Source organism: Loxodonta africana, chromosome 6, assembly GCF_030014295.1.
Source record: "Loxodonta africana isolate mLoxAfr1 chromosome 6, mLoxAfr1.hap2, whole genome shotgun sequence".
NCBI lineage: Eukaryota > Metazoa > Chordata > Mammalia > Proboscidea > Elephantidae > Loxodonta > Loxodonta africana.
In genome coordinates, this window is record NC_087347.1 from 43,086,118 (window position 1) to 43,099,854 (window position 13,737).

Consider the following 13,737-nt stretch of genomic DNA (forward strand, 5'->3'; position numbering starts at 1 on the left):
TATTAACTGCTACTTATGGTGGATCCTAAATCTAACTGATATAACTGTGATTTCCTCAGTTCTACAGGTACTTTATTAGTGCTTTACATATATTACGTGTCTTTTAGTTCTCACAATGGCCCTGTAAGTTAAGTGTTACTACTTCCATATTACAAAAAAGGAACTAAAACACATGTAAATAGTTTATTCAAAGTTATACTAGAGATGGACAAGGGATTCAAACCTAGGTCTATCTTGGCTCCAAAACTCTTGCTCCTAACATAACACAAAACTAAACTGGTGATTGTAGTAACAGATCTAAAGAATGAATATGTCAATGAGATGCCCAGGCATGATTCTTTGGAATGAGACTTCAATATCTCCGTTCTTTCTGACAGATCATTCCTTCCTTTAGATATTCAAATTATCTAAATACCCTTGTGCTGATGCCATATTTAACAAACAACCTTCTGACTTCTATACAGATCTAACTACAGATCACAGGGAAGCCCTGGTGGCACAGTGGTTAAGAACTATGGCTGCTAACCAAAAGGTCGGCAGTTCAAATCCACCAGGCGCACCTTGGAAATTCTATGGGACAGTTCTATTCTGTCCTATAAGGTCGCTATGAGTCAGAATAGACTCAATAACAACAGGTACGGTACAGATCACAAAGGTTTTGAGCATTTTCAGTACATAAAATGATAAACTGGTCTTCCAATATCTACTTGATTTCCATGTGAGTTTTAATTACTAGAGGTCTCTCAGGGCTTCATTGTCCCTGGGTACTAACAAGAATGAGTCTCTGGGTGTTCACAAAGAGAATGGGATCTATCGGGCTTCCTGTCAGTCAATAACAATGCCACTTATAATTTCATTCATGTATAATTACTCTCATTCTCAGTAGTGGAGAAATGGTGAAAATGGGGAGATACTGACCCAAAAGAAGGGTATCAGCTACTAAAGGAAGGTGACTAAGCAAACCTAAATGAAAAGTAAGATTCTGTTCAGCAATTCTCTCACTTTAAGAAGACTCTTATCTTTCACCAGGGTAAAGAGAAGGAGGCAAGGTACTGACCAGGAAACCCAAGTAGGAAATTTGGCTAAGTACTGAAAAAGGTGTAGGGTAAAAAAACAAAAGAGAAGGGAATGTCAGCAGGACTCTGCAAGATAACATGATGCTGGTATAAAAGGGAATAAAAATAATACAGAAAAAAAATGCCCACTGAGCACAAGGACTACTCCCTGAAAAAAAAAAAAAAGGAATAAGGAGAAAAAACAAAACAGAGCAAAGATAGGGATGAGAGGAAGAAGCAGCAGTACCAACTGACAGGAAACTCAACCTCATAATGGTATTCGCAAGATTAATGCTCAAGAAATATATCTAAATTGAGTACATTAAATGAAAAAGAGACTGACTACATATATATAAAGTCATCTGTTTATGAAGGTCACTTGAAAAACAAAGGTTGCTCTTCCTCAAATCTCCGAACTAAATAAGAAATGGTAGATAAGATATAAAATAATTAGCAATTCCCTACTGGTATAAAAGTTCCCTACTACTGCAAGATAAAAAGAACCTCACGAGGGGCTCCTGAACTCAAATAAAGGTCTAAGTATTAAACTCCCTGATATCTTCCAGAAGGTAGACAAAGATTCCTTACTAGTGCCCAAAGTGAAAAAGTACTATACCTAGTGTATTATTGGTATAAGTTTATGTGTTTAAATAAAAATTAAGTTTTAAAATAAGTTTCTACGGTTTTAAATAAAATTGTAGTTTAAACATAATTTGGTATAACAATATAAAGAACATGGTATTTTAAAATATGAAAAACTAGTAGATTAAAAAAAAAAAAAAGGAAGATAACTTTCATTCTGAGAAAAAAGAAAGACAGACAGTAAATTTAAAGTTAATATGAAATCACCTAAGTTTAGGGTTCTTAACCTCAGGTATACAGAATTCAAGAAATTTGTGAAAGTGGATGAAAAAGAATTATATCTTTATTTTCACTAACTTCCAACTAAAAATTAGTATTTTCTTCAATTTTAAATGTAAGCAACAAACCACAATAGTATTAGCAGTACCTGTTACAGTTGTTGCACTATCTTAAAATATCATTTACGCTTATCTCTTCTTTGAAGTTACATTAGTTACTAGACTTGCTGCTAAAACTTTTTATTTAATATGTTATAAAGAAATACATATTACTACATCACAAATTTGTTTCATTAATATTTTGATAACTGCACTTCAGTATAATTGATTTCCTTTGTGATTTTATGTATTTCACCTAATGCTTTTAAAAACATTCCGAGAAGGGGTTTATGGGACTGTCAAAGGAACTTGCAGCACAAAAAGTGTTAAGAACCTCTGGTCTAAACTGCATTGGTTTAAGAATACATGTAGAATATTCTCTTTGAACTATAATCCTGTTGTCAATGAGTAATTATACTCAAAGTTTACCACAGAGAGCTCTTCAGTTGCTCACCTTAAAAAAAAAAAAAAAATCACAAATATTACTGGAATTTCTTTCTTTTAAGTAAAACAGTACAGGCATTTGTTGAAAAAAAATGCATGTAATTTAGTAATTTTAACTAGACAGAAAAAAAAAAAAGAGTGACTAAATTCATGTCTTTGAAAATCAAACTCCTAGAGTTTGATTCCATCAAGTAGACTAATAATGCTGACTTCCTCTAGATTCTAATGTAAGAACTAGTAGCTGAAAAGCCAACATAACAAAGAACTCACAATACTACTCTCAAAAAAATCAATTGACTATATAGCACTACTTGAAAAATCAACATAGGATGCTCACAAAAAGCAACAAAAAATGTTAAATCTGTTAAATTACTTACCCAGTAATTTTATTGTTAGTGTTAATATTATTAATTACAGTTTTTTGTTTTTGTTTTTTTTTGGGGGGGAAGTTAAATAAAAGGAGGACATAAGTAGATTAGTTTTAAACAAGATATAAAATCAGACAAATATTTGTATGGTTTATACAATTATAAAAAGACAGAGTAAATTATACAATCCATCAAAACCAAAAAAAAAAAAAAACAAATATTTGTATGGTTTATACAATTATAAAAAGACAGAGTAAATTATACAATCCATCAAAACCAAAAAAAAAAAAAAAACAAATATTTGTATGGTTTATACAATTATAAAAAAACAAAGAGTAAATTATACAATCCATAGAAGAGCTAAATTAAGTAAGCTCTTCTCACCATTAAGTATTTTATATCTTAACGTTCAACACTTTTCTCACCTGTCCACCAGCTACAATGGCTCCAAAGAGATGCAACAAGCAACACTTAAGACTTTCCTTGAGATGTTCGCTTTCCTGAAAACATTCTGTGAATATGATAAACAAATAAGTAAGATTTTTCTTTCACAATATGATTTATCTATCTCTAAGAAATGTCAGGCACTGAAACATGAAGATCTATTTGTGAAAAGGATAAAATTTGTTAAAAGACTAGGTTAATATGCATTTTTTGCAGGAAGGGAAAAAAGAAACCATCTATCATATAGTACTTTATGTTATCACATTCTCATAATTCTCCACATAAGAGTGATATTTTACTCCATTTATAACTGAGTAATCAGAATGCCAGAAGTTAATATTTTGCCTGAGATCCCATGATTAGTAAACGACAAAGCTAGGAAGTAACTCAAACCTGACATACAACTGGTTGTCTTTTTCCTACCACTACTGCTATGAGCCCAGTTTAGTCAATTAAAAAATCAAAGAGTTGGAGAAACAGATTTCCTGGGTCCTTTCCAGTGCCAAAATCCTAAAATTCTAATGCCAACCTTTCTTTGATCATTGTAAATTTTTGTTTTGTTTTTAATAACTTACTCACGCACAAAACAAAGAAAAATTAAAACAGTATAAAAGAGCTGACAAGGAAAAGTCTCCCTCTGACCTACTCTGCAATCCGCCAGGCTCCCATCTACCTTAAAAAAAAAAAGGAAAAGAAAAAGCTATACACACTCTCCTGCATCATGTTTTTTTACCTCAATATATTCTGGATATTGTTACATCTGAACATAAACATCTATCTGTCTTACTCATTTTTCAGAGCAGACCTCTACATTGACATACTTTATTTAAACAAGTCTCTACTGATAAATTCTTATGCTTTTCCCCTTTCTTTTGATGCTGCTAATACTTTTGTAATAAATATCCTTTTGCAAGCATCAGCACACTCATAGATGACACTTTAACGATAGAATTATTTCTGATCTTCTATATAGCAAACATAGTCTACACGGGTACAGTAAAAACAGTTAAGCACTGGACTACTAGCCAAAAGGCTGGTGGTCTGAACACACCCACAGCCATCTCAGAAGACAGGCCTGGAGATCTGCTTCCAAAAGGTCACAGCCTTGAAAACCCCATGGAGGAGTTCTACTCTGCATACATGGAGTCACCAAGAGTTGGAATCAACTCTACAGTAACTAACAATAATATAACAAACATTAGTAAAAAAGAACAGTCCTGAGGTAGAAATCTATTGCTCCTAAAGCTCTTAACCACTGCAAAAGGGCAAGAAGAAATAAAAGGCATGCAATTTGGAAAGGATAAAGTAAGCTGTCTTTTTTTTTTTCCCTGACAATATGATAATATGACTGCATACATATAAAATCCTAAAAACATAAGGTTACTAGAATACATCAATAGCTTTAGTAAGTCACAGGATACAAGACCGATATACAAAAATAAATCGTGTTATCCTATACTAAAAAAACACAAAACCAAACCCAGTGCCATCGAGTCGATTCCGACTCATAGCGACCCTATAAGACAGAGTAGAACTGCCCCATAGAGTTTCCAAGGAGCTCCCGGCAGATTTGAACTGCCAACCCTTTGGTTACCAGCCGTAGCACTTAACCACTACGCCACCAGGGTTTCCTTATCCTATACTAGGAACAATTAGAAAATACAATTTAAAAACAGTATTATTTACAAAGCATAACAAAAATGAAGTACTTCGGGATAAACTAACAAAATATGTATACAACGTACATGCCGAAAACTACAAAATGTTGATGAAAGAAAATAAGACCTAAATAAACACTGATATGCCATGTTCATAGACTGAAGTTTCAATATTTTTAAGACAGCAATTCTCAAATGGTTCCATAGATTCAATACAATCCCAATCAAAATTTCAGCAGCTTTTTTTGTAAATACTGAAAAACAGATTCTAAAATAAATATATAAAAATGCAAAGGATCTAAAATAGTAAATCTAAACAATCTTGAAAAAAAAAAAAGACCAAACTTGGAAGACTTACACTACCTGATTTTACAACTTAGTATAAATTCAGTGATCAGCATAGTGTGGTAATAGCCTAAGGGCAAACATATGAAACAAAAAAGGGAATTCAGAAATAGAGTCACACTATATGGTCAATGGAAACGCTGGTGGCATGGTGGTTAAGTGGTACAGCCGCTAACCAAAAGGTCAGCAGTTAGAATCCACCAGGCACTCCTCGGGAACTCTATGGGGCAGCTCTACTATATATATGGTCAGCTGATCGTCAACAAGGGCGCGAATGTAATTCTATGGGAAAAGGGTAGCCTTTGCAACAAATGGTGCTAGAACAACTGGATATCCATATGGAAAACATTAACTCAAAATGGATCATTGACCTAAATGTGAAAACTAAAATCAGGAAGCTAGAACAAAATGTAGGAAAAAATCTTCATGACCTTGAGGTAGGCAAGATTTCTCTGATAAGACACAAAAAGCATGGATCATAAAGAGGAAAAATTTATAAATTAGATTTCATCAAAATTTAAAATTTCTACATTACAAAAGACTCCATTAACTAAATGAAAAGGTAAACTGAATAAGAGAAAATACTCCCAATGATCAAATTTGAGACGATTTATCCTCAAAAAGGTAGTGACCATAACTGACTATAAAATCAAACACATAAAAGTCAACGAGTCCGTAAACCCACTGCCGTCAAGTTAACTCCAACTCATAGCGACCCAACAGGACAGAGTAGAACTGCCCCACAGAGTTTCCAAGGAACATCTGGTGGATTCTAACTGCTGACCTTTTGGTTAGCAGCAGTAGCACTTAACCACTACACTACTAGGGTTTCTCAATGAGTCCACAGTAATATTCAAAAAGAAAACTTATTTACACCACCAGAAGTGACTACTATATGAACTAATCTTGAAACCAGATATGTAAAAGAGAAAGATTCAGTCATTTTATCCAGCCTTTTTAGAAACCAACTAGAGTTCATCCCCAGCTGATGAGGTAAAATTCTTTATTTTTACAGAAGAAAGTAATAGCTAATAAGTGTCTAAAGAATGACAGAATTAGAAAATCATGATTTTGCAACCATCAGTGAAAAACCGATCCAGGCAAGAATCATCAAATGGATGCTAAAACATTAGATGATATGTTAGAAAACAAGATACTCACACTGTGCTAAAGTATTATCCCAAGGGTAACCTGCTAAATTGCAAAAAGAAAAATATATCTTTACAATGGAGAAATTTTACCGTCACCACTGTAAGTAATTATTTAACAAGACCCTTTTTCCTTCTCTATGAGAAAATGGAAGAAGCCCTGGCAGTGCAATGGTTAAGCTCTTGGCTGTTAACCAAAGGGCTGGTTGTTGGAACCCACCAGAGGCTCCATGGGAGAAAAAGACCCTACGTTCTGCTTTCTGTAAGGGCTCCCATTGAAAACTCATTGCCGTCAATTCCCATTCACAGAGACCCTATAGGACAGAGGAGAACTGCCCCACAGGGTTTCCAAGGCTATAATCTTTAGGGAAGCTGACTGACCCACTTTCTCCTGTGAAGCGGCTAGTGGGTTCGAACCACCCACCTTTTGATTAGCTGACGAGCGATTAACAACTTCACCACCAGGGCTCCCTTCTGTAAGGATTACATAGGAAACCCTATGGGGCAGTTCTACTCTGTCTTATAGGGTCACTATGAGTCAGAATTGACTCAAGGGCACACAACAACAATGTGGGAAAATAAAACTAGAATTATTTCACTGGAAATCTGACAACTGCAGACAATCAGTAGTGTTAGTGTTACTGGCAACAGTGCTTATGTTAAAAATAGTCCACACAATGGGTTGGAGAGAGATGCTGATGAAGAGTGAGCTACTTGTAGCAGGTGGACACTTGAGACTGTGTTGGCATCTCCTATCTGGAGGGGAGATAGGAAGGTAGAGAGGGTTAGAAACTGGCAAAATCGTCACGAAAGGAGAGACTGGAAGGAGGGAGTGGGCTGACTCACTAGGGGGAGAGTAAGTGGGAGTATGGAGTAAGGTGTATATAAGCTTATATGTGACAGACTGACTTGATCTGTAAACTTTCACTTAAAGCACAATAAAAATTATTTAAAATAAATAAATATCCCCCCCCCGCCAGAAAAAAAATAGTCCATAACCTGGACTGGGAGGACATGAATGAACTATAAATACCTAGTGGGCTCCCTGATTGTGATGTAACTTGTAATTCAGGCATTTCCTCTCCCAGGGTTTGGAAGCTATGTGCATGGGCTATTACAGGATATACTGGGTCTTATGGGGTACAAAGCTTCTAAGCCAGAAAGGCTCCTGCACCCATCAAATTGGTCTCGTACCCTCATTCAAAGGACCAAAGAGTAGCCTTGGACTGCTGTGAGGACTCCTGCTGAATGGCAACACCTTACACTATCTACTGGCATGTTGGGGTTCCTCTCCTGTGTCCTCTTAAGTGAAGCCAGGGCCAGGCATGGCCTATTGTGAACAAGTAAGCTTGACTGTCTAGCTGAAGCTGGCATCACTACTGGTGGTCAGCAGAGTGGGCACTGCAGCCACTTTTCACCAGGCTATCAAACAAAGGACTGTTTCTGTCTTGTCTCAGTTCTTAGGAAACAAAACAAAAAAAGAACTGAAACAAATACGGCAAAATGTTAACATCTGGCAAATTCAAGTGGAAAATAAATGGTGTTCTTTTTAAATTCTGTATAAGTTTTCTATATTCTTAAAATATAGCATAATTTTTTTTAATCGAAAACTACAGCCCATATAGGTCATGTATATAGTGACAGGCTCTAAGCTTTTCATTTTCAGTAAAAATTCTGAAGTTCTAAAATATACTATGGTCATTAAAATACTCAACTCTTCTCAAAAGTAAAACACTTTGAGAAAAGTAAATTAAACAGAACCAAGAACAATATTCACAGCCAAAAAGGAATGAAGTACTCTAGTGATAGGTTCTTAACAATCTTCACCTTATTAATTCACAAAGCTAAATCAAGGTCAGAATCAGAGTAGGATTATGAGAGTAAGATCGAAATCAAACTAGGAGAAACTAAAAGTGTTACTTACGATAAAAGAAAGGGATGAACTCCACTGTGAGAGAAGCTGGCTTATATTTCTGTCTGCTCTTTTCCACAGTACTAAGGATACGTCTATCATTAAAAATAAGTTAATGACAAATTATAAAATGGAAAAATAGAAATGCACAATTACAAAAACAATTATAAAACAATTTAATCTTTTAGTTTTGTTTTACTGAACAATATATTTCCATGACTGGCACACTCTTGAAAGCAAAGTCTAGCCAATAACTTAAATGCTCACCAATTAAAGGAATATCTTCTTTTGAGTTAAGAAACATTTTTTAATGGTTTAGCAATGAAACATAGCAGCCAGGCTAAATCTCCAAACAACTAGAAACTGAAGAAGAAAATTCCCAATCAGTAAAAAGAACATGTTCAGTAGAATTGCTAATTTGACATGTAAAGCTAGTAGCTTATTAGTACAGTGAAACTGAAATTCATCAAAAATCAGGCTACAATGTCACTTTCTGACATACATAAGTCCAGAACCCTTAGCTTCTTTCATCTTAAGGATACTAACCCAGTATAGGCTGGGACTTTTTATCTTTTTTTAAAGACACTGCCAATAATTTTGATGGCTATAATATTTCTACAGGCTTTGATAAGGCAACGCAATTTCCACGTGTTTTCACCATGAACATTTCAATTCACACAAAATGACTCTCTCAGATGGACATGGGGAGCGCAGAGTGGGAAATGAAGACAATTGTTATAATGATACTTCCACCAACAGAGGAATGTGGAAATTAAAAAGAAAATAATGCTTTTTTTCATGTCCTGAAAAAACACTTAACATTTATAGATTAAAGCCAACAAAAATGAGAAAAGTCTGAAGAAGAACCACATAGAAATTCCATACATATAAACATGATCTACTGATAAAAGCACTGGTTTGAGATGCCTTCTTCTTAATCATAACTGAGTTGCTGAAATTAGTTTCCTTACACTTACGTAAAAGCTAGGAAGAAAAGTCTATTGCCATGTAATAAGGCAAACAGGAGAGAAACAGCTGAATCACAGTGATGACAGACAAAGAGCTCTATAATCCGTATCTATTACCCAGATTCACCAGAAATCATACTGAATATCACAGGTCACTGCAATGCTTTCCAGGTCTATGCCTATTTCCAATATGTAGGGCATAAGAATTATCATACTCCTTGTATTTATTTTCAGAAGACAGCCCTGCCGATGTACTTCCAAAAGGTAGCAGCCATTGAAAACCCTATAGAGTGCAGTGCTACTCAGAAACACGAGGTCACCATGACTCAGAATCAACCTGACAGCAACTATTTTAATGTTTATTTTAATTTCAAACATAACATCCTAGAAGATCATCGGATCCTTCTATTTAATTAAGATCATTATCAAAGATTTATGAGGAAACATTTACTAAAGTTTCAAACAAACTTTATGAGGAAACATTTACTAACGTTTCAAACAAAAAATTTCAGTCATGTGGTAGAAAAATTCATTTTACAAGAATGAAAAATGATTAAGCAGGCAGTAAAACTATTCTAAGGAGCCTTGGTGTGGTGGCGCAGTGCTAAGCATTTGGCTGCTAACCAAAAAGTTAGTGGTTCAAACCCACTCAGTGGCTCCTTGGGAGAAAAAAGCCTAGCAATCTGCTTCTGGAAAGGCTACAGCCTAGAAAAGCCCAGGGGCAGTCCTACTGTCCTACAGGGTCACTATGAGTCAAACTGACTCAATGGCACACAACAACAAAAATTATTCTGTAGGATATTGTAATGGTGAACACGTGACATTACACATTTGTCAAAACTGGCTGCCATGATAAAAACTAAGACGATAAAGATCATGGAAAAAAAAATAGGGACAACGCTAGGAGCCCTAACACATGACATAAACAGAATACAAAACATAACAATGCACAAACACTAGAGGACAAAGTAGATAACGGGAAGGTCCTAAAAATCAAACACTTATGCTCATCAAAAGACTTCACTAGAAGAGTAAAAAGACAACCTACAGACTAGGATTGGCTACAACATATCCAATCAGCATCTAATCTCTAAAATATACAAGATACAGCAAAACCTTGAAAACAAAAAGACAAATAACCCAATTAAAAAATGAGCAAAAGGATATGAACAAGCACTTCACCAAAGTAGACATTCAAATGGCTAACAGATATATAAGGAAATGCTCACGATCATTAGCCATTAGAGAAATGCAAATCAAAACTACAATGAGATACCATCTCACCCCAACAAGGCCAGCATCAATCCAAAAACCACAATAAAATAAATATTGGAGAGGTTGTGGAGACACTGAACACTTATACACTCCTGGTGGGAATGTAAAATGGTAAACCACTTTGGAAATCAACTTTAAAAAGCTAGAAATAGATGTACCATATGACCCAGCAACGCCACTCGCCGGAATAGAGAAATAAGAGCCATCACATGAATAGATACATGCACACCCATGTTCATCGCAGCACTGTTCACAACAGCAAAAAGATGGAAACAACCTACAGGTGCCCACCAATGGACAAATGGATAAACAAATTATGGTGTATTTGCACAATGGAATACTACACAACAATAAAGAACAAGGATGGATCCGTGAAACATCTCATAACATGGATGAAACTGGAAGGCATTATGCTGAGTGAAATTAGTCAGCTGCAAAAGGACAAGTATTGTATGAAATCACTATTATAAGAACTCAAGAAAAGGTTTAAACACAGAAGAAAACATTCTTTGATGGTTACAAGGGTGGGGAGGGATGGAGGGGTTATTAACTAACTAGATAGTACACAAGAACTATCTTAAGTGAAGGGATGGATAACAGACAATACAGTTGAAGTCAGCACAACTGGACTAAAGCAAAAGCTAAGAAGTTTCCTGAACACAACCAAACACTTTGAGGGACACAGTAGCCGGGGCAGGGTTCTGAGGACCATGATATTAGGGGATATCTAGGTAAACTGCTATAACAAAGTTTATTAAGAAAATGTCCTGCATTCTCCTTGGTCCCACATCCTCTTCTGAATCTGGTTTGAATTTCTGGCAGTTCCCTGTCAATGTACTGTGGCAGCCACTTTCGAAAGATCTTCAGCAAAATTTTACTTATGTGTGATATTAATGACATTGTTCGAAAATTTCCACACTTGGTTTGATCACCTTGAAATAGGCATAAACATGGATCTCTTCCAGTCAGTTGGCCAGGTAGCCATCTTCCAAGTTTCTTGACATAGGTGAGTGGGCACTTCCAGCACTGCATTCATTTGATGAAACATCTCAACTGGTATTCTGTCAATTCCTGAAGCCTTGTTTTTCACCAAAGCCTTCAGTGCAGCTTGGACCTCTTCCGTCAGTACCATCGGCTCCTGATCATAAGCATCTTCTGAAATGGTTGAATGTCAGCCAATTCTTTTTGGTACGGTAACTCTGTGTATTCCTTCCATCTTTTTTTGAGGCTTCCTGTGTCGTTTAATATTTTCCCCATAGAATCCTTCAATATCGCAACTTGAGGCTTGAATTTTTTCTTCAGTTCTTTCAGCTTGAGAAACGCCAAATTTGTTCTTCCCTTTCGGTATTCTAACTTCAGGTCTTTTCATATGTTGTTATAGTACTTTGTCTTCTTCGGCCGCCCTTTGAAATCTTCTGCTCACCTGTATTACTTCATCATTTCTCCCTTTTGCTTTAGCTACTCTACATTCAAGAGCAAGTTTCAGAGACTGTTCTGACAATATATTTTAGTCTTTTCTTTCTTTCCTATCTTTTTAATGACCTCTTGCTTTCTTCATGTACGATGTCCTTGATGTCATTCCACAACTCATCTGGTCTTCGGTGACCCTTCTGGTATTTGAATACCTGTGGCATAGCTTCCAGCATCACAGCAACACGCAACCCCACATATGACAAACTGACAGACGTGTTTCTCTTTCGCCACCTTTAATCCGGAACATTTCCACAGTGTTTCTGTATGTGTCCGACATTTTTTAAAAATGCTGCCCCTTCCTTTTTTCACTAGAACATTATTCATTTTGGATTTGCTTGGAGTTTCCTTATAACTAGATTCTGATTATGCATTCTTGGGTGGAATACCACATAGGCAGTGATGTGTCCTTCTAACATTTGGAGGCACACAATGTACATCAGCATCTCACTGATGATATTTTTTATCATCCAGTCAAATTACTATAGGGTTCGCTATGAATTGGAATCGAATCGACGGCAGTGGGTTGGGTTAGTCAAATTACTGTCCAGTTTTCCCATATTAATTACTACCTGTTTCTTTACAACTAGTAATTTGTGTGAAGACACTTTAAAACCACACAAATACCATACTCTTCCTCAAGACCTCATCAAAACTTAGTATCCATCGATGATTCTTACCTGATCCAGTGTTTACTATTATGGGTGCAAAATGCTGATTTTTCCAACTCTAGCATTCCCTTTACATTTCCTAACACTTGGCATTTCACTGTAAGCCAAGAGTGTCCTCTCTTCTTGTCTGTCTTCTATCACTAGAATCAAACTCACAAATTTCCTTTTTCTCCAATGGCTTACAATTATTTACTTTAACTATTTTAGTGCACATGTTGTCCCAGGCATGGCTTTAAGGTAATTATTTTTCTCTGTAGGAAAGAAACAATCCTTTTTTTTTTTTTTAATTTTTATTGTGTTTTAAGTGAAAGTTTACAAATCAAGTCAGTCTTTCACACAAAAACTTATATACACCTTGCTACATACTCCCAATTGCTCTCCCCCTAATGAGACAGCCCACTCCCTCCCTCCACTCTCTTTTCCTGTCTATTTCATCAGCTTCTAACCCCCTCTACCCTCTCATCTCCCCTCCAGGCAGGAGATGCCAACATAGTCTCAAGTGTCCACCTAATACAAGAAGCTCACTCCTCACCAGCAACCCTCTCCAACTCATTGTCCAGTCCAATCCCTGTCTGAAGAGTTAGCTTTGGGAATGGTTCTGGTCCTGGGCCAACAGAAGGTCTGGGGGCCATTACCACAGGGGTCTTTCTAGTCTCAGTCAGACCATTAAGTCTGGTCTTTTTACGAGAAGTTGGGGTTTGCATCCCACTGCTCTCCTGCTCCATCAAGGGTTCTCTGTTGTGTTCCCTGTCAGGGCAGTCATGGGTTGTAGCTGGGCACCATCTAGTTCTTCTGGTCTCAGGCCGATGTAGTCTCTGGTTTATGTGGCTCTTTCTGTCTCTTGGGCTCATAATTACCTTGTGTCCTTGATGTTCTTCATTCTCCTTTGATCCAGGTGGGTTGAGACCAATTGATACATCTTAGATGGCCGCTTGCTAGCGTTTAAGACCCCATATGCCACTCTCCAAAGTGGGAAGCAGAATGTTTTCTTAATAGATTTTATTACACCAATTGACTTAG

General features: G+C 36.3%; 1 protein-coding gene across 14 annotated transcripts in view; it reads right to left on the bottom strand.

Annotated features, from left to right (window-relative positions):
• NBEAL1 (neurobeachin like 1) overlaps positions 1-13,737 on the bottom strand; it is a 187,033-nt gene that overhangs the window by 116,267 nt on the left and 57,029 nt on the right. For 13 of the 14 annotated variants that reach the window (XR_010322244.1, XM_023542231.2, XM_023542230.2 and 10 more), the window contains 2 exons: positions 8,346-8,428; positions 3,252-3,337 (listed from right to left, as the gene is read on the bottom strand). Coding sequence is in view for 13 of the 14 variants with exons in the window: in XM_023542231.2 (XP_023397999.1) it covers positions 3,252-3,337; positions 8,346-8,428 (169 nt within the window). In the remaining variant the exon portion in view is untranslated. The remainder of the gene's footprint in view (positions 1-3,251; positions 3,338-8,345; positions 8,429-13,737) is intronic. The other variant, XM_064286790.1, reaches the window with a different exon arrangement.